A 20055-nucleotide genomic window follows, 5' to 3' on the forward strand; every position below is an offset into this window, starting at 1 on the left:
AATCATTACAAAAAAAAAAACAAAAAAAAAACCGCAAAATTAGGATCAAAGAAACAAGATATATATAATAAGCACTATAAACATCGTAGATTTATTCTTTGGCAATAGTTAGTTAATTTCGAAGTTAGTGTAAACACTCTGGTAGTTTGCCTATTTGCCGATTGTGGGAATCGACAGACCAAAGCTGCTGGTATCCAAGTCATATTGTCTATTTGATAATTTGTCTTTGGCAATCATATAATATCTGATAAACACTTGAAAACATCAAAATGAGCATCCTTCTTGCATTAAGCAATGCCCTTTATGAAAAAAAATCATCATCATCACTGTATCAAAGTTCATTTCTTCATGAACATGTTCAAGAAAAAAGTATAACAAGAATATCAAACTCCAAAACATGAGTATTGAAACTTTTTTTTTATTATGTCGATCGATTATTTGAATAACTTGTATCGTATAGTTAATCAACATTTGTATATATATATCTTTTTGTGTCATTCTGTTTTGTTTTTGACGGTGTAAAATGTTAATGCCATCATTGTGAAAGCTGACAAATGGCATGCGCATAACAACGACAAATATATGTTATAGCGGTTTACATGATTAGGAAATCATTTCGTCCATGTGTGAATACGATAATTTGAAAAGCTTTTGCCAGAAGAATATACGACATAGAAAAACAATAGTTTATCGTATGTTTATTAAAGCAAGCCTTTTGATAATCATTCATTGGCTATTTCAATGTTTGAGGAAATCGGAATAGTGTATAGATCACCTTTTTTATCGTATCAACTAGTTTAGATTTGCTGGATATTTATTTTTCGATTGAGCAAAAATCATACAGTACTATCCTGCGGAATCATGGTTGATCATTATGGTCTAATACTCTTACTCTTAGCTTTGCAGATAGTTTTCAATGAGGGATTTACCATCACGAAAGAAAAAGTTGACTGTCATGGAAATCCCGACAATTGCGGTGAGCCCTGTCCTACTGACACGGAGTTTAAAGAGTACAGATGTAAGTTTATTTGTAAGCTTATCCGGATAATGAATGAATCAGTAAATATACAGTTGTATGTACATGTATATATCATCAGCAATTATCAATTGTTACTTTATATGTTAATCGGTAAATGTAATGTATTCAATATATACTTCATATCTCAATACAATAAATTTTGCTCACACCAAAGATGTATTTACGTTTTTGTTGACATGAATAATCATTGATATGGTTATATTATCTTATAATATAAACTGTTAGAAAACATTGAATTGTTCAAAAATAATAAGGATTTTGTTCCCAATGGATTAATTAGATTAGCAATAGTTTATCGTATGTTTATTAAAGCAAGCCGTTCGATAAACATTCATTGGCTATTTCAATGTTTGCGGAAATCGGAATACTAAGGATGTTGTACTCCTGGAAATGATTAGATTAACTGTATTTGACTACACCGTTTGGAATATTCGGTTCACAATGCTAATCAACTTCGTACTTTGATTGTCATTTTACTTTTTTTTTATTTGACAGTCAATGATGCGTTTTTTGTAGACGAAACGCTAGCTTTGTCTTTAATGAGGTTTTCTATTTATCATATTGTGAAAGATTTCATTTAACTTAGGAAATCAATTATAAAATCTAAACATTAAGCATATAATCATTATTTGGGGTAAAACAGTAGTAAGTGTTTCAAATAAAAATAAAAATAAAAAGACGTGGTATGATTGCCAATGAGACAATTTACCACCAAAGTTCAAATGAAGTGGTTGAAAGCAATCATAGTCAACCGTGAGGCCTTCAATAATCAGAAAAACACATACCGTATGGTCGGCTAACAAGTCAATATGTTATAACAGTTAATTTACAAAACAGGAACATATCAATGCAATATCATTTTAACACAAAACATGCAAAACAGCTGACTACTAGGTTGATGGTATCCTCGGGGGGATATACTCTCACTAAAGAAACCCGGCTTATAAACTGGCTCACTAGACGCGCGTCAGAACATTTGGATGACGACTTACCGCATAATATACATTTACATTATTTTTTACTACGATTATCACCCTTTTTAAGATACGTAGACAAAATTGTAGATTTATGAAAAGGCAACTTTCAATCGAAAGCCCAATTATTACTCTTATCATATATTCTTCTAGTTAAGCATGGCTTGAGTTTGGAATGGTGATTTATTTTAGATATATATTTAGTTTTAATTTTTGTATACATTATGAAAATATTGAAGTTGTTTACAACTCTCTTAACGTACCACATACAATACATTGTCACACGGTTATTTACATGAAAAATCGAGTCGTACGTAAATATAATGCAAATCGTATTTTGGTAAAAGAATGTACTGCATATTCGTAAGCGGATAACATTCATTTGTATAGTGGTAATTGATGCTATACCAACTAAGTAGAAGACCGATGGAATTGTACGTTCAGTTTGATAATCATCAGTTCAATTTACGCATCAGTACCCTCTGAAATAAAATGTGTTAAATAGGTATAATTTTCAACTAAACCAATTCGGATATCAGATATCTCCACTTTTCTGTGGATAGATCTATTAGTTTTGTTCTGATTATTATTTTTTTTCCTTTTTCCGCCACATTTTTTTCTTATGGTGTTTAGTGGTTTCGCAAGATGTCGCTTATTTTTTTTATATCGAACAGTTTTTTTCGCTTTTGAAACTGACCCTGTTTAACCGAACACTTTTTTATTGTAAGAGTTATCTCCCCAAACACTGTTTTTCATGTGTGCGCATCTCCTTGGCAACCGTAGAAGATTACGACGAAATTATTTCACCAAATTGCTCGTTATATCCTCAGGATCTGAATAATGTTGACCGAAGCCATCCGGAGACTCCATAAGACAGTTATTTCCCCATATGCATTTGATATAAGTAATATGCATTTGCACATGGTAAACCATAAGTGATAGAAACCTCGTGTCTTTTGATTTGAGTTGATTGGTCCAAAATAAAGAAAAATAGGTCAAGTTCAAAGGTTAAGGTCATGTTCTAATTTTTTTTTACATTGAATTCATATCGATTCTTCCCAGAAAGAGTTATAGATATCGACAGAACAATTTAACCAAAATGTTTGCCGCGATATGTCCTTATTGGAAATTTTTTGTCAAAATGGTACGCGTCATTTTTATGAAGGGCCAATGCCCCTGTTATGGTCAAATCAACAGATTACTTATCAAAACTTCAAACTTTGCAGCTATCCTGTGTAAATGTTTTTGTCTCAATTATCAACCAAAGTCTACCACTACACTTTTTCTCTCCCCCCTTTTTTCCATGTGATTTTTGCTTTAGTTATCCTATTTCTTTGATCGCTTTTAGTCCTGTGCATTTTACTGTACAATGATAATCCTTCTTATGTACAAACTTCTTTCTGAAATAGAAATTCAAAAATCTGCTCCAATTCATCATGTTCATGTATTTTCTGAAATTAATCGATTAACATTTTGTTAAAATACTATAACAACAGCATTATTTTTGTGTGCATGCAATGAATGTAGACTCGTGATCAGCGATTAGACAATAGTTTATCTGTAACAGGAAGCAATAAAATATATTCCCGTTAGACACGTACGGTCTGCTTATTTGAGAAATTAAAATCACTTAGGTTGTAATCGCTCCCAAGTTCGTAAAAATTACTGAAATCCTACATTCGAATTTCTAAACATGTATTCAAATACAAATATGTGCTCCTATACACATGTGTACGTTAAATGCATGCATGATCCGACATCAATGACATGTAAAAAATAAAGCCAATAGTGATCGTGTTTCTCCGATCAATACACATATGCTCTGTTCAACGGTATCCCCTGAAACTCCAGACATATATATATATATTTGAGCGTCACGTGACTTCACAACTTCGCGCGCGGACCTAAAATTAGAATATAACATTTCATATTCAATTATAGAAAGCGAAACTTCCAAGACAAAATGCTACTCAGTTTTTCTGTACAAGTTCAAACAAAATGCGCACACAACAAAACAAAAAAAAAACAAAAAACAAAAAAATCGTGCAAGTTCCCCTAGAAAATAGTCAAAATTAACAAAAGGAAGATATTAGGATTTTTATTCATTTGGAAATCCAGGCCGTCCGTTTGGCTGCCCGGGATAAACAATTACGCAGCCACGTTTTGTCAGAATATGGACGTTAAGTTCGATGCCTCGCATAGAGAGAGTGCCTTGCAAACTTTCAATCAATCAACCAACCAACCAACCAACCACCAACTAACCAACCTACCAACCAATCAATCAATCTGTTTAATACAGGGTCCAAGATCTCATTTGTTTTTTTTCGCTTGTTCTAAGAGACCATATCCTATGTGTTTAATAAGTATATCAGTCAACTAACCAACCAACCAACCAACCAACAAACCAATCAATCAATCAATCAATCAATCAGTCTATGTTTCGGAGAGGAAAGACCTATAACAATTGTTTTTAAAACAATGGATTTATATTTCTCTTTGAATGTCACATTTCGTGGAATTCCACTATTTTTTTTTATGTATTGCGCATCGAAATTTCACAGTAAAATTGACAGTTAACATTTGTTACTAACGTATTTTTGGCACCAAGGTCTATGGAACTGCAAAAAAGGAAAATAATTTTAAAGGACCATTTACATTCAAGTAATAGTAGATATGTAAATCATATACAATTATTAAAGCATGATGTTAGTTTATATGAAATATAATAATCCACAAAATATGAAATGCATTGATGTTTGGGGATGATATTTATCTTTTTTATAATGACAAATATTTTTTTATTTTAATTAATAAAAACAAATATCGATTTCAGCGAAACAACATAGGACTCAAGCAACAGTTCATCAAATCATCCAAAAAATTACGCCAAAAAAATTGAAACCAAATTGTTCGTCTCCTCATGGGATTGTAAAAAGGTCAAATTCGATTGGTCTATTCAGAGACTTGCTGATAATCCTTGATTCGTCCGGTAGTCTTGGACCCGGGAACTTTGAAATTATAAAACAGTATATAGTTGAACGTTTAAGTCTTTTTTGTCCTCTACCAGATGCTTTCAGTTCAAACAGTCGTGTTGGTTATAACCGAGCAGCACTTATTCAGTTTTCTAGTATTGTGAAGGAAGAATTTGACTTTGATGATAATAGAAATATATTAGAGATCAAGGCAGCAATAAAGTCAGTACCATATCTAGGTGGAATGACTTGTACAGGAGATGCCTTCTACAAGGCTGTACAGATGTTTAATTCATCGAAAGGTATAAGATTTATTATTCAACCAATTAAAAGGGGAAGATACCAATAGTACATTACCGGTCATCAGTCAAAGAATGAAAGATAGCTCTGTAGCAATTAGATAAAGAGTATGCACACAAAACTAAGAACACTTTTAAAAAAATGTCTTTTTTTAAAAGTAAAATCACAAAAATACTGAGCTCCGAGGAAAATTCAAAACGGACAGTCTCTAATCAAACGGCAAAATCAAATGATAAAACACATCAAACAAATGGACAACAACTGTCATATTCCTGACTTGCCCACGAGGGTTTTACCAGCCCAGTAGTCAGCACTTCGGTGTTGTCATGAATATCAATTATATGGTCATTTTAATACATTTCCTGTTAAAAACTTTGAATTTTTCGAAAAACTAAGGATTTTCTTATCGCAGGAATAGATTACCTTAGCCGTATTTGGCACAACTTTTTTGAATGTTGGGTCCTCAATGCTCTTCAACTTTGTACTTGTTTGGCTTTATAACTATTTTGATCTGAGCGTCACTGATGAGTCTTATGTAGACGAAACGCGCGTCTGGCGTATTAAATTATAATCCTGGTACCTTTGATAACTATTAGTACATGCATTTTCAAATGTGGAAAATGGTGGATTGAACCTGGTTTTATAGCGCTAAACCTCTCACTTGTACGACAGTCGCATCAATTTCCATTATATTGACAATAATTTACCTTTTCATTATTTTTCCCTTATTTGACAGGTGTGTGTGGGTCTTCGCATGCGCGTGCACGTGAGTGTGTGTTTAAAGAGTAATTATCATTGATGATGGACGTGTCAAACATGTTACTTTGGTTTTTTTTTCCAATAGTGTTTATAATGCATGTGTTCTTTTTATGCAAATGGTTTTTTTTTTTCGTTTTTCTAGAAACAAAGAACGGTAATAAAATACTGTTCATTGATCTTTTCAGGCATGCGTGAAGGTACCAAACATGAAGTTTTTATTCTAACTGATGGAACAGCTAACTGTGGGAAACCTCTGTCTACAGTATTGCCAGCTTTACATGCTAAAGCAACTGTATTTGCATTAATAATTGGAAGCTTTTCGGCAAGTGGCAAGGAAGAACTGTCATCGTATGTCAGTAAACCTACAACTGATCACCTTTTTGCAGTCGACAACTTTCAACATCTACAAAAACTTTGGAATTACACTAAATCTCAGATAGGTCCACATCATCCGTGTATTTCATTTGTTCTATAGAAAATAATAATAGCATACAATAGTTAACCACCACGGCTATTATATGTCAACCAAGATGGCCCTAGATCATATTTGGTATCCCTATTTCATCGTTATAACGCTTTGTAATATATAATATGCAACAAAAGTTTCTGTAAATTGTTTTGTTTGTGTTTTTTTCTGTACAAGTCAATAATATATTTCACATGAAGACACAGCTTCTAAATTAAGCCAATGCACATCCATACTAGCATTGACATAATACCGTTTTCAATCAAAGTTCGTTAGAGTTATTTGAATCTTTAAAAAAAAACTGATTAAGATTTTTCAACTATGTTTCTTTATTGAAGTATCAAAATGCTTAACGTTTTATGCAGTATACACACTTGGACAATTAATTTTAGAAAATATAATTGTGACTTTCCTGAACGTCCTCATGGATGATATAAACTATGTTATTATACATGTTATACTTATATTTTTTTAACGACTGATAATTGGATATCGCTTGATTCAAATCTCAATGTTTGGCGATCAGATGTGTTGTTTGTTTTTCGTCACTTTCTTTACGTTAAAATAATTCCTAGACCTTATAAAACAATTTATTATTTGTGTATGATTTGTATCTAGAAGTTAATTTACTACATACATCATGTTCTTGGTGTTTATATTCAGTACAACGTTTTTTTAAATGCAAACAAGATTTTGTCTATGTGTTTTCGCTAAAGATCTGTGAGTTTATTTTAATGTCATAATACTTACATAAATCTTTTTGAAGAACCATGAAATGAAGGAGGAACCCCTTCGCATCTTTGTTAGAAAACTTAATTTTATTTTATGTTAGAGAAATTGCATTAAGCTTTTTAATAATACAGCTAAATACAATTTATCTATTAAAGAAAAAAAGAAAAGAATATTCACAACTACTTTAATTTATCCTGCAATAAAAAGAAAAGAAATGATATGTTTGTTATAACTTTAGCATTCCCTTTTTATATCATATATTACACAATAAATTTATATAATAAAACTAAGTTTTTAGCTTACTGAAACTACTGTCAAAACTCTTACGGCTAAAATTTTGGCTGCCAAAGAATCAATTCAATTTATTCAGCTAATGTTTTAGACGTTTTATCAGTTTGAAAAAGCTCTTATATTAAAAGTAATATGATATAAAATGCTAAAGCTTTAGTTTAATCTTTTTTTTTGAATTACAATTAATCTATTTGTATATTTGATCAAGTAATTCCATTTCCAACTCATTTATACTTCTTATAATGTTTTTTTATACCACTTTATCCGGTTACTGAAGTTACTTAGTTAATGATGAAAATCGTTTAAAGGATTGAAAAAACACATACTCCCTATATTTGTTCTGATTAATTTCCAAATCGGAATTTCCTTAAGGATTTATTAAAGCATACAGGCGGCATAATAGGATGATCCCTGTTCTTTCCCGTCTTGCAGTGAAACATACATGTAGTGGGTTTTTTGTTTGCCTGTATGTATAAAAAATCAGTCACATCTAATGAATCATGTATAGATTGAGTGTCACGCTATCCGAGGGGTCACTAGTTTGTTTTTTTCAAAGCACCCTATTGGAACATAGTCAACATACCCATATTTTCGAATGGCAGTCGAAATTTTGTGCTATTCAAACTATCAATTGTAATGATAATCCATAAAAGATTTGCCACTGATTCAATCACTAAAAAAAAAGGACAGACCTACATGTTCATTTATTATGTATATATTCTTGGAATCGAAAACGTATAGATTATACAATAATTAATAAGGCGTCTGCTTTTGTGTGTATACATATATAAATGTATTATATACGTTAGAACTTTTACTTTACAACTCAACTATGGATTATACGGAGTGCATTGCCTGGCATCCATTCGTCTCCGGAGGTAAAAAAAAAAAACCCACATGCAGCATATTCCTGACGAGAGTACAATGGGCTCTAATATTGTCAACAGACCCTTCAACAATTACTCGGCCTGTGGCGGCTGTGTGATACACTGCTTATAACTTCTCATCAGACATTGTGACGTCACTGATAATGCCTGCTATCGTCCCAAAGCCGTGATACGAGAATTACAAAGTGACTGAGCAGGGTGATATAGGCGAAGGGAAGGACGATAATAGTATATACTTTTCCGACCAATTGATTATTTTTTTTTATTATCAATGTGTGGTTTGTTTCATCTCAGTTCCTCATTGGTGAAAATTTGATTAAAACGTCAAATATTCTTGTTGTATTCTGGAAATCATAGTGGAAAGTCATGAAAAATGACGAACATGCCTGATGACGTCTCGTATAAAGAACGCATCTTTTGGCAGATCAATAAAGACATTTGTCTGTATATCGGCTAAAAATCATCAGAGAAACATCTTCCACCACCGAATCTCATGCAACACTATAGTTCTCCACTCTCGACTGTTAAATTTTGAATATCTAAATAGCTCGACAAGCCTCGCATTTTTAAATATGAAAATGTAACTTGACTCGAGTGAAGAAATATCGTATCACACTGTATACAATGGTAGAACCTATTCAATAGAATGTTGAGTAGATTAAGACTAAAATTTAACAACAGCTGAATCATTGATCAGAATGAACATGAAAACGATCTGATGAGTTAGCCCCTTTCAACTGATTTTTACAGTTTGTTCTTATATTGTACTGTTACACAACTGTCTCAGGTTAGGGGATCATTAACGCCTTCAAACAAGTTTAACCCGCCATATTCTGTGTTTGCCTGTCCTATGTCAGGAGCCTGTAATTCAGTGGTAGTCCTTCGTTGCTGTTTATCATATTTGTTTTTCGTTCATTATCTTGTACATATATCAGGCCGTTAGTTTTTTTCGTTTGAATTGTTTTACGTTTGCCATTTCGGGGCTTTTTATCATGTTTATAGCTAACTATGAAGTATAGGTTTTGCTCATTACTGAAGGCCGCACGGTGACCTATAGTTGTTAACTTCTATGTGACTTGGTTTCTAGACTTCCGAGTTCGTTGAATTTCCGTCTAAATCTTGATTTTAGTGAACATCATTCGTGCGTTTCGGAGCATCATCACTTCTTTCCCATGTTGAGAAAGCGGTTGAAAAAAGAATATGATGCTATATTGCACGATATATTCGGCAAATTAAATTCTTATAAGTGATAATCAACACTGCTTTTATTAGTAAAATTTTGATTAAGTACCTACGGAGCAAACATTATTTCTAGTTTATCCTGCATAATGACGACCACGAAGACGCTTGACAAGCTTGATGAACTAAAACAGTGCAGGTATACAGGCGGGCACCTTTATCTGGGAAATAACGTCATAAAGGCGCCCATAATTGACGAACTTTTCCGGTGAAGGACATTACTCAAAAGTGGTCTATTATCATGATTATACTACATCTTCTTAATTTTATATATACAGTGGGATATCCAGTGAACGAATACAAAAGAAAATTCACTCTTCTTATAATAGAGTCGAGAAAGTCAATAATAAAACAATACCGGTGACGATAATGATCAAAAGTTATTTCTAAATAATATTGGTACACTTTAAAGAAAATTTTTTTGAAACTGTGTTATTGAAACATACATGCAAATACACGATGTTTTATGTGCAGTATTTAAAAATATATACATACAAAATCGAATTTTCTGAGCGTTCCAAAAAGTCCTTAGCATGTTACAATTTTGTATGCTTATTTTTTAACATCTAAGTTATCGAGCACACCGGTCTGCTCTTGTTACATGCACATTCAATAGAGACCTATTGTTTTTCGTGAATATAAACATTTTAAAGTCTGTCTGTGCAGGTAAAACAAATTTATTTAAAGATAACTTTTTTTATAAAGTAGGTATCTTTCTTCTATTTTGCATACAATTTTAAGAAAAGGTCGTCTCATGTTTTGTACAAGTATTTGCGGTCTTCTCGATCTATTCACATTCAATGTTTACATCGAGATAAGGTCTGTTTGATCTTGCTTAGTACCTTAATTTATAAAGTGCCAATCTTTGCTGCATATCAATCGATTCCTTTGAAACTTTTGCGCTGATCTAGCTGTATATATAAACGAATAATTAGCATGTTCCAGAGAGGTATACAGACAGTAAAAAATAAATCGAAGTTGGTACCCCAGGAATTTGTTCGCATAGCAAATTTTTAAACCAATTTTACTCAAAGCATCTATAGCCTGCTGTACTCGTCGTTTGCTACTTAAGGAGGAAAAATAATAACATTGAGTCGAAGTTTTGTTTTTTATTTCAATTTATTTCTACCTTTACTATTTACCAGAACGTTTTCCGTGAATCCATAATTGATAGCGTCCTTCAAAAAAAATTGCGAAGATCTAGTTTTCAGTGTTTACAGGGGAGGTAATATTTTGTCACTTGATTTCCCACTGTATCGATTGGAATCCGACTAAAGGTATCGGTGAAATTAATTTTTACTCCTTCATTTAATTTTTGTTTAATCAAATTTAATCGAAACCTTGTTTCTCGTTCGAAGAAACATTGTTACAGATAAATATACAAATGTTGATGTGGAAGCGATGATTCGCCTAACCTGTAACCGGTGATTCGCCTTACCTGTAAGTACTAATATAATAAATTTAAAACTCGTGTCATCCCTGTAGATTGTAGATGGCGAAGTGCACTGATGATGCATCTGATTACCCATATCATTGTTATTAATTTTTCTGAAGGACTCGAAATCGTATAACATTGAATAAAAATAAAAATAGAAAACAGAAGGATAAAATTTTGTACAACATTTTTGTTATTTCTCTGAAATGCATATATATACGTTGTGGTATATCATTGATTTTTTTTTAATTTTATATATTTTTCTTAATGTTTGTTTAAAAAATTCTTCATTATCTATCTTTTAATTCATCATATTTAAATTACATAGACAATATACCCATTAAAGAACAGCTGACATTGATGGTTACTCATGTTACCATTCCTATCAAAATGAAAGGCTAAGAGAATAAATGAGACATCAACACTTTAAAAAAATGACGGTCTATTTAACATAATCAGTGTATATAAAGTGCGAATCCAGATAGTTCATTTTCACTGTCATATGCGAGTATTACTATAATGTAGAATAAATGATAATGAGGAGAAAAATGTGTTTATTTTCGTTTTGAAAATACAACATTATTGATTTGAATGTATTTTTTAATGCAATTTCATTAGAATATGACTTTACAATGTACAACAACATGACTAAAGTTCAAAAAAATGTTATTAAAGGAACACGATCTAGAATGAATTTACTGAAAGCGATTCATTTTGACATTTGGTGTGATGCATTATCACTGTTAGTGCGATCATTACTGATGTGGAATTGTTAAAGGTTTGATGGATTTTCTTGGTTGTGATTTTGTGTGATAATTGGACATGCAAAAACTGACAATATTCATTTGATGAATTAGATATAATTGATGATATTTACAATCTAAAAATCCAATTTTATCATACATGTTTAACCACCATACAGTTGATTGCGGCCGTTTTTACGCGATAAAGAACAAGCTGAGAGAAGCCGATATTTGATATCAAAAATGATCTGAGTTATATACACAGTTTGTATACAAACATATATTATACACGCTGTATGCATGTTAAGTCATCTATATTAATTAAAGAATTCCAATTTCAACTCGAACTGTACTTACTGAATGATAAACACACGCGTGTTTCATAACTTGTTCACAAAAACTCGCTTAAAAATGCTTCAAAAATTAAAGTCATAAGTTGTAGACATGATAAACATGTGCGATTTGAATTGACAAGACATATATCCTCTATGAGGAAACCACAGAAATAGTATAGGTACGTACTATATTACAAATTATGATTATTAATACATTATTCTGTCGTGTACATCGAATTAATGCAGAGTTGAAAAACAAAAACACAAGCAAACTTTCAAATAAGCATTCTTTTTGTGTACGTATTAATAAAATGAAACCATTCTACGTACGTCACTTGTAAACAGTAGACTTTAAAGCGTATTGATCTAAATCTATTTTGGTTACCATAAACTTGTTGATACCTAAGTAATACCTTTCCTCAATATATATACAGTTGTCTGACACAACGGTATTATAAAGTAAGAAAAGAATAAGGCGATAAAATGCAAATAATACTATCTATTTTATGCTCTGAAGCGCTTTTCTTGAATTTACCTTCATCAGGAACGCTCAAAGCCAAAAAACTGAAAGCTGGATGGATAAATACGGAACCACACTAATCTAATGAAGAACTATACAACAAATGGACCAACAGATAATAGACAAATCCGTCTCAGGTCAAAATTGTCTGAAGGAGTTGGAACTTGAGTTTCAAAAAGGAATCATTTGGTAAAGGGGGCTAACATATAAATTAAGATCTAACCTCTCTGTAGAATTGTCAATACAATTAGAATTTGCTGTGTTCTAAATGTTATAAAACATGTGTACTCTATTGCTGTTTTTAATAGAACTATCAGAAGCTGTTCAAGATTATCTATTTTTGACTTTGGGTGTTCCTGTTGCTGGTGAGTCTTGATGTTCGATTCGGACACAGGAAATTTCACAGTGTTGTTTCCATTTTATTCACTCTTGTATTTAAATGTTACTTAGTATGTTCTTTGTGGCATGCTCTATCAACTACGAAAACTGTTTCATCAGCGTCTTTGTCAATGTACTATCAGTTAGGTTTATTTGTATATTTGTTTGAATTGTTTAGTCAGTTGTGTTGCATATCTTTTATATAATTATGTTTACACCGTTTTGACTGCTGGATCCCTATTATTGTCACATCGACCTATAATGTTTGTTTATGTTTCTCTCCCAATTTTGTGAATATAACTGAACTATAAACAACTGTCATACAAGTAAGGTTTTATCCAACATTTTCCTTGGGAAATGCCTGTACATGTACCAAGTCAGAAATATGTCAGTTGTTTTTAACTCGTCTTATTGGTTGATAACGCTTGATTTTGTCAGTTTTTATGGACTTCTCTATTTTGTATATACCTTGGAGTTCGGTATTTTGTCACATCTTTTGCTATAACATTTTAACGATTAAATTGTTCTTGGGTTGAATATTCTGAGCCATGGAAATCGCATTCGTCGTTTCCGCTTCATTTCAAATATTTTATTTAAAACATTTTTCGAGGAGTATAATTAAATAAGGCATAAATGTTACCGTACTATATTTGAAGTGTAGATGTGGTGATAAAATGATGATATGTTTGTCAGATGTGCGGACTTCTTGAGGTTTTTCCTACGATACAGGGTAAAACATGTTGCCCATATTACCCACTTTTTTTTATCATAGAAGACTTCGATAGCTCATAAAAAGGCCATTACATAAATGTAAGCAGATTCTAGACTTTTTTCTTACGATTTAAGACCCAAAAAATGCCAATGCTAGATATAAAGTAAAAATCCAAGTTATGATCTGTTCCCGCTATTCAAAAAAAATATCAAATATCGCAAAAAGGAGTTCCATAACCTTTCAATATTTTTAGTTTTTTTTGTTCCTTTACTAATGCTCTTCTGACTTATAGTACCTTGTTTCAATTTTAAATTCTAGATTTCTTAAATTTCACCTAACTACATCTTTAATAGTACAATAGATAATTTTCTATAAGCACACGATGAAGTGCAATGCAAATACAAATTATGCTCAACATCGAAATGTGAATGAGGAAAGATAATAATTTAGATGTTATAGTAATGTATAACTTTATGAATTAAAATCATTACAAAAATAACCGCATAATTAGATTAAAACAAACAAGATATATATAAGAAGCATTATAAACATCGTAGATTTTTTTTTTTTTGGATATAGTTAGCTAATTGTGAGGTAATTGTTAACACTCTGATAGTTTGCCTATTTGCCAGTTATGGGGATCGACAGATCAAAGCTGCTGGTATCCAAGTCATATGGTCTTTTTGATCATTTTTCGGTGGTAATCATATAATATATCTTTAACATATATGTATTGTATGAAAATAAAACATGTTAAACACTTGAAAACATCAAATTGAGCATTAAGCAATGTCCTATAGGACTAAAAATCATCATCTTCATTACATCAACGTACATTTACATGTAAGAGATAACTGTATTGAATTTGAAGCTTTACGGTCGTCCATCGGTAGTTTTACTGTCGAAAATTGAGTTTGCCTGACGACGCGTAGCGGAGACAGGTAAACAGATATTTGCGACAGTAAGACTGCAGAACGACGTCCGCAAAGCTTCAAATACAATACATGTATCTCTTTTCTAATGCAAAATTAACAAATCATTATTTCCTTGTAAAATGTTCATTTAACGAAAATTCCGCGAAATGATGTTATCTTCTTTGGCGCCTAACTAGGTGACGTCATTTGTATGCTTCTGACGTCAAACGTAAACACCGGGCTTTTTTTGGCTTCTTGTCTAACTCAAAATGATAAGATTATAAAAAAAAAGAAGATTTCTAGGTGAAACATGTGAGTTTTTTACTTATTATTGGAGAAATTACATGTCAATACATGCCAGAATTCAAAATGTCGGCTTTCTTAGTTACAGAAAGGAAGATAGAGAATGTTACGCTTATTGTCAAGCAATCAAAACCATTGATACAAAATAATTGCATTGGAATTCTTCATAAACATGTTCAAGAAAAAAAGTATAACAAGAATATCAAACTCCAAAACATGAGTTTTTTTGTTTTTTTTATTATGTCGATCGATTATTTTAATTACTTGTATCGTATAGTTACTCCACATTTGAATACATATATATATGTATATATCTTTTGTCATTCTGTTTTTGTTTTGACTGTGTAAAATGCTAAGGTCATCATTGTGAAACCTGATAATTGACATGCGCATAACAACGACAAATATATGTTATAGCGGTTTACATGATCAGGAAGTCCTTTCGTGCATGTGTGCATACGATAATTTGAAAAGCTTTTGCCAAAAGAATATACGACATAGAAAAACAATATGTATTCGTATATTTATTAAAGCAAGCCTTTTGATAATCATTCATTGGCTATTTCAATCTTCGCGGAAATCGGTATAGTATATCATATATAGTATACTTTTTTCTCGTATCCACTAGTTAAGATTTGCTGGATATTAATTTTTCGATTGAGCGATAACCATACAGTACTATCCTGCGGAATTATGGTTGATCATTATGGTCTAATAGTTTTACTCATAGCTTTGCAGATAGTTTCCTACGAGGGATTTACCTTCACGAGAGAAAAAATTGACTGTCTTGGGAATCCCGACAATGGCGGTGAGCCCTGCCCTACTGATACGGAGTTTAAAGAGTATAGATGTAAGTTTTGTTTTGTAAGCTTATCCGGATAATGAATGAATCAGTACATGTATAGTTGTATGTACATGTATATACATGTGTGTCCTCAGAAATTATTAATTGTTACTTGATATGTTAATACATGAAATTTTGCCTACCATCAAAGATGTATTAACTTCTTTGTTGACATGAATAATCATTGGTATGATTATATTATTTTATAAAATAAACTGTTAGAAAACATTCAATTGTTCAAAAATACTCAGGATTTTGTTCCCAATGAATTGATTAGATTAGCAGTATTTGGCTAAACCGTTTGGAATTTTCGGTCCACAATGCTCATCAACTTCGTACTTTGATTGTCCTTTTACATTTTTATTATTTAAGAGTCAGTGATGCTTTTTTTTGTAGTCGAAACGCCCGCCTGCTGTACAAAATATAAGCCTTGTCTTTAATGAGGTTTTCTTTTAATTATATTGTGAAAGATTGCATTTAACTGAGGAAATCATTTATAAAATCTAAACATTAAGCATTTAATCACTCTCTGGGGTAAAAAAGTAATAAGTGTTTCAAATAAAAATAAAAATAAGAAGACGCAGTATAATTGCCCATGAGACAACTAACCAGCAAAGTTCAAATGAAGTGGTTGCAACCAATTATAGGCAACCGTACGGTCTTCAATAATGAGAAAACCCATATCATACGGTCGACTAACAAGTCAACATGTTATAACAGTTAATTTACAGAAAAGGAACATATCAATGAGAATTCATGTTAACACAAAACATGAAAAACAGCTGACTACTAAGTTGATGGTACCCTCGGGGAAGAAATGCCCACCAACAGTGACATCGTGTTAAGTGTGGTACGATCTCACTAAAGAAACCCAGTTTATAAACAGGCGCACTAAAAGCGCGTCAGAACTTTTGGATAACGACTAACCGCATAATATACATTTGCATTATTTTTTTCATACGATTATTACCCTTTTTAAGATACTTAGGCAAACAAGTAGATTTATAAAAAGGCAACATTAAAACGAAACCCCAATTATTAATCTTATCATATATTCTTCTAGATAAATATGGCTTGAATTTGGAATGATGGTTAAGTTTAAAGATTTATTTAGTTTTAATTTTTGTATACATTATAAAAAAATTGAAATGTTTACAATTCTCTTAAAGTACCACACACAATACATTGTAACACGTTTATTTACACGAAAAAATCGAGTCGTACGTAAATTTAATGCAAATCCTATTTTGTCTCAATTTTGATAGATCAATGTATTGCATATTCTTAAGTGGATAACATTCATTGTATAGTGGTAATTGATGCTTTACCAACTAAGTAGAAGACCGATGGAATTGTATATTCAGTTTGATAATCATAAGTTTAATTTACGCATCAGTACCTTTGAAATATAATGTTTTAAACATGTTAAATACGTATCTTTTCCAACTAAACTAATTCTGATTATTCTCTTATAATTTCAAATTCAGTGGAATTCCACTATTTATTGCTATGTATTGCGCATCGAAATATCACAGTTAAATTGACAGTTAACAGTTGTTACTAACGTATTTTTCGCATCAAAGTCTATGGAACTGCAAAAAAGGAAACTAATTTTAACGGACCATTTACATTCAAGTATTAGTAAATATGTTAATCATATACAACTATTAAAATATTAATCCACAAAATATATCAATCCACAAAATATGAAATGCATCGATGTTTGGGGATGATAGTATTGTTAATCTTTTTTTTATAATGAAATAATTTTTGAATATTAATAATAAATATCGATTACAGCGAAACAGCATAGGACTCAAGCAACGGTTAATCAAACCATCCAAAAATTTCTGCCAAAAAAATTGAAACCAAGTTTTTCGTCTTCTCATGGGATTGTAAAAAGAGCAAATTCGATTGCTCTATTTAGAGACTTGCTGATAATCCTTGATTCGTCCGGTAGTCTTGGATCCAGGAATTTTGAAATTGTAAAACAGCAAATAGGTGAACTTTTAAGTCTGTTATGTCCTCTACCAGATGCTTTCAGTTCCAACAGTCGTTTTGGTAATAACCGAGTAGCACTTATTCAGTTTTCTAGTATTGTGAAGGAAGAATTTGACTTTGATGATAATAGAAATATATTTGAGATCAAGGAAGCAATAAAGTCAGTACCATATCTAGGTGGAATGACTTGTACAGGAGATGCCTTCTACAAGGCTATACAGATGTTTAATTCATCGAAAGGTAAGATTTATTATTTAACCAGTTTAAAAGGGGAAGATACCAATAATGCATTACCAGTCATCAGTCAAAGAATGAAATATAGCTCAGTAGCCTTTAAATAAAGAGGAGCAGACAAACATGTATGCATACAAAACTAAGAACACTATTAAAAATATTTTTCTTTTAATTTATCTGTTCATCATCTTTTTTTTCTCTTATTTGACAGGTGTGTGTGTGTGTGTGTGTGTGTGTGTGTGTGTGTGTTAAAAAGTGTTTATCATTGATAATGGACGTGTCAAACATGTTTTTTTTCCAATGATGTTTATAATGCATTTGTTCTTTTTATGCAAAGGTTTTTGTTTTCGTTTTTCCAGAAACAGAGAACGGTAATAACATATTGTTCATTGATATTTTCAGGCATGCGTAAAGGTACCAAACATGAAGTTTTAATTCTAACTGATGGAAAAGCTAACTGTGGGAAACCTGTGTCAACAGTATTGCCAGCTTTACATGCTAAAGCAACTGTATTTGCATTAACAATTGGAAGCTTTCTGGCGAGTGGCATTCGGGAATTGGCATCGTATGTCAGTAAACCTACACCTGGTCACATTTTTGCAGTTGAAGACTTTAAAGATGTACAAAAACTTTTGAATTTAATTAAAGCTCAGATAGGTCCATTATATCCGTGCATTCCATTTGATCTATAGAAAAAAATAATAACATACAATAATAAACTACAACGGTAGTTATATGTGAACCAATAGGTCCCTAGATCAGATTTGGTGTTCTAAGTTGATCGTAATAACGCTTTGTTATATATAATATGCAACAAAAATTTCTTGAAAATGTTTTGTTTGTGTTTTTTTTTTCTGTACAAGTCAATAATGTATTAAAAAATGAAGACACAGCTTCGAAATTAAATCAATGGACATCCATACTAGTATGAACAATTGAAGATATGCTCTTGGAACTAATAATAATACCGTTTTCAATCAAAGTTCGTTAGAATTATATGAATCTTCTAAAAAAATCTGTATCAAATTTTTCAACTATGTTTCTTTATTGTAGTGTCAAAATCTTGAACATTCTATACAGTTTACACACTTGGATAATTAATTTTAGAAAATATAATTGATACTTTCTTGAACCGTCCTTATGGATAATATAAACTATTTTAGTATACTTATAAGTTGTTTAACGACTGATAATTGGATATCGCTTGATTTCAACTCGAGTCACTGATGCGTTTTTTGTAGACGAAACGCCCGCATGCCGTACAAAAATAAGCCTTGTCTTTAATGAGGTTTTCTATTCATTATGTTGAGAAAGATTGCATTTATCTTAGGAAATCAGTTAAAATCTAAACATTAAGTATTTAATAATTCTTTGGGGTAAAAAAGTTGAAAGTGTTTCAAATAATTCAACATGTTATAACAGTTAATTTACAGAAACGGAACATATCAATGAAATATCATGTTAACACAAAACATGCAAAAGTGCTGACTACTAGGTGGATGGTAACATCTAGGAAGAGACGCCCGCCAGTAGTGACATCGAGTTAAGTGTGGTACGATCTCACTAAAGAAACTTGATTTATAAATTGGCACACACGACGCGCATCAGAACATTTTAACATCTAACCACACTATAAACATTTACATTACGTTTTACTACAATTGTCGACTTTTTTAAGATATGTAGGTAAAAGGAAGATTTATGAAACGGCAATTTTTACTCTGATAGTACATTGTTCTAGATAAATATGACTTATATTTGGAATAGTGGTTAATTAAAAAAATTACTTAGTTTTGTATACACTATGAATATATAGAATTTGATAACACCTCCTTAAAGGTATAACATCGTATACATTGAAACATGTTTGTTCACATGGAAACGTAGATAAATGTTATTCAAATCCTATTATGTCTCATTTTTTGCTTATTCTTAAGGGAAAAGCACACATCATGGTAGTGGTAATTGATGCAATTA

At 31.6% G+C, this 20055-nt stretch overlaps 2 protein-coding genes across 4 annotated transcripts in view; one reads left to right on the forward strand and one right to left on the reverse strand.

Annotated features, from left to right (window-relative positions):
• LOC127706409 (sulfotransferase 1C4-like) overlaps positions 1-20055 on the reverse strand; it is a 96660-nt gene that overhangs the window by 48875 nt on the left and 27730 nt on the right. The gene's annotated exons all lie outside the window — the stretch shown is intronic.
• LOC127706410 (cartilage matrix protein-like) lies at positions 633-18970 on the forward strand. 3 transcript variants are annotated; one of them, XM_052211012.1, is made up of 3 exons: positions 633-1018; positions 4847-5287; positions 6230-8336. In XM_052211012.1, the coding sequence occupies exons 1-3, from the start codon at positions 862-864 to the stop codon at positions 6517-6519; spliced, it is 888 nt and encodes a 295-aa protein (XP_052066972.1). In that variant the 5' UTR covers positions 633-861; the 3' UTR covers positions 6520-8336. The 3 variants fall into 3 exon arrangements, with proteins under 3 accessions (XP_052066972.1, XP_052066971.1, XP_052066970.1); XM_052211011.1 differs by lacking the exon at positions 6230-8336 and adding an exon at positions 18481-18970 and having other exon boundaries at positions 651-1018; XM_052211010.1 differs by lacking the exons at positions 633-1018; positions 4847-5287; positions 6230-8336 and adding exons at positions 15421-15849; positions 17644-18084; positions 18481-18970.

Source organism: Mytilus californianus, unplaced genomic scaffold (genome assembly GCF_021869535.1).
Source record: "Mytilus californianus isolate M0D057914Y unplaced genomic scaffold, xbMytCali1.0.p SCAF_6, whole genome shotgun sequence".
Lineage (NCBI taxonomy): Eukaryota > Metazoa > Mollusca > Bivalvia > Mytilida > Mytilidae > Mytilus > Mytilus californianus.

Coding starts and splice junctions, on each gene's coding strand:
- LOC127706410 (XM_052211012.1), top strand. CDS start 862: ATGGTTGATCATTATGGTCTAATACTCTTACTCTTAGCTTTGCAGATA. Junction 1,019..4,846: donor GGAGTTTAAAGAGTACAGAT/GTAAGTTTATTT, acceptor TATCGATTTCAG/CGAAACAACATAGGACTCAA. Junction 5,288..6,229: donor GATGTTTAATTCATCGAAAG/GTATAAGATTTA, acceptor TGATCTTTTCAG/GCATGCGTGAAGGTACCAAA.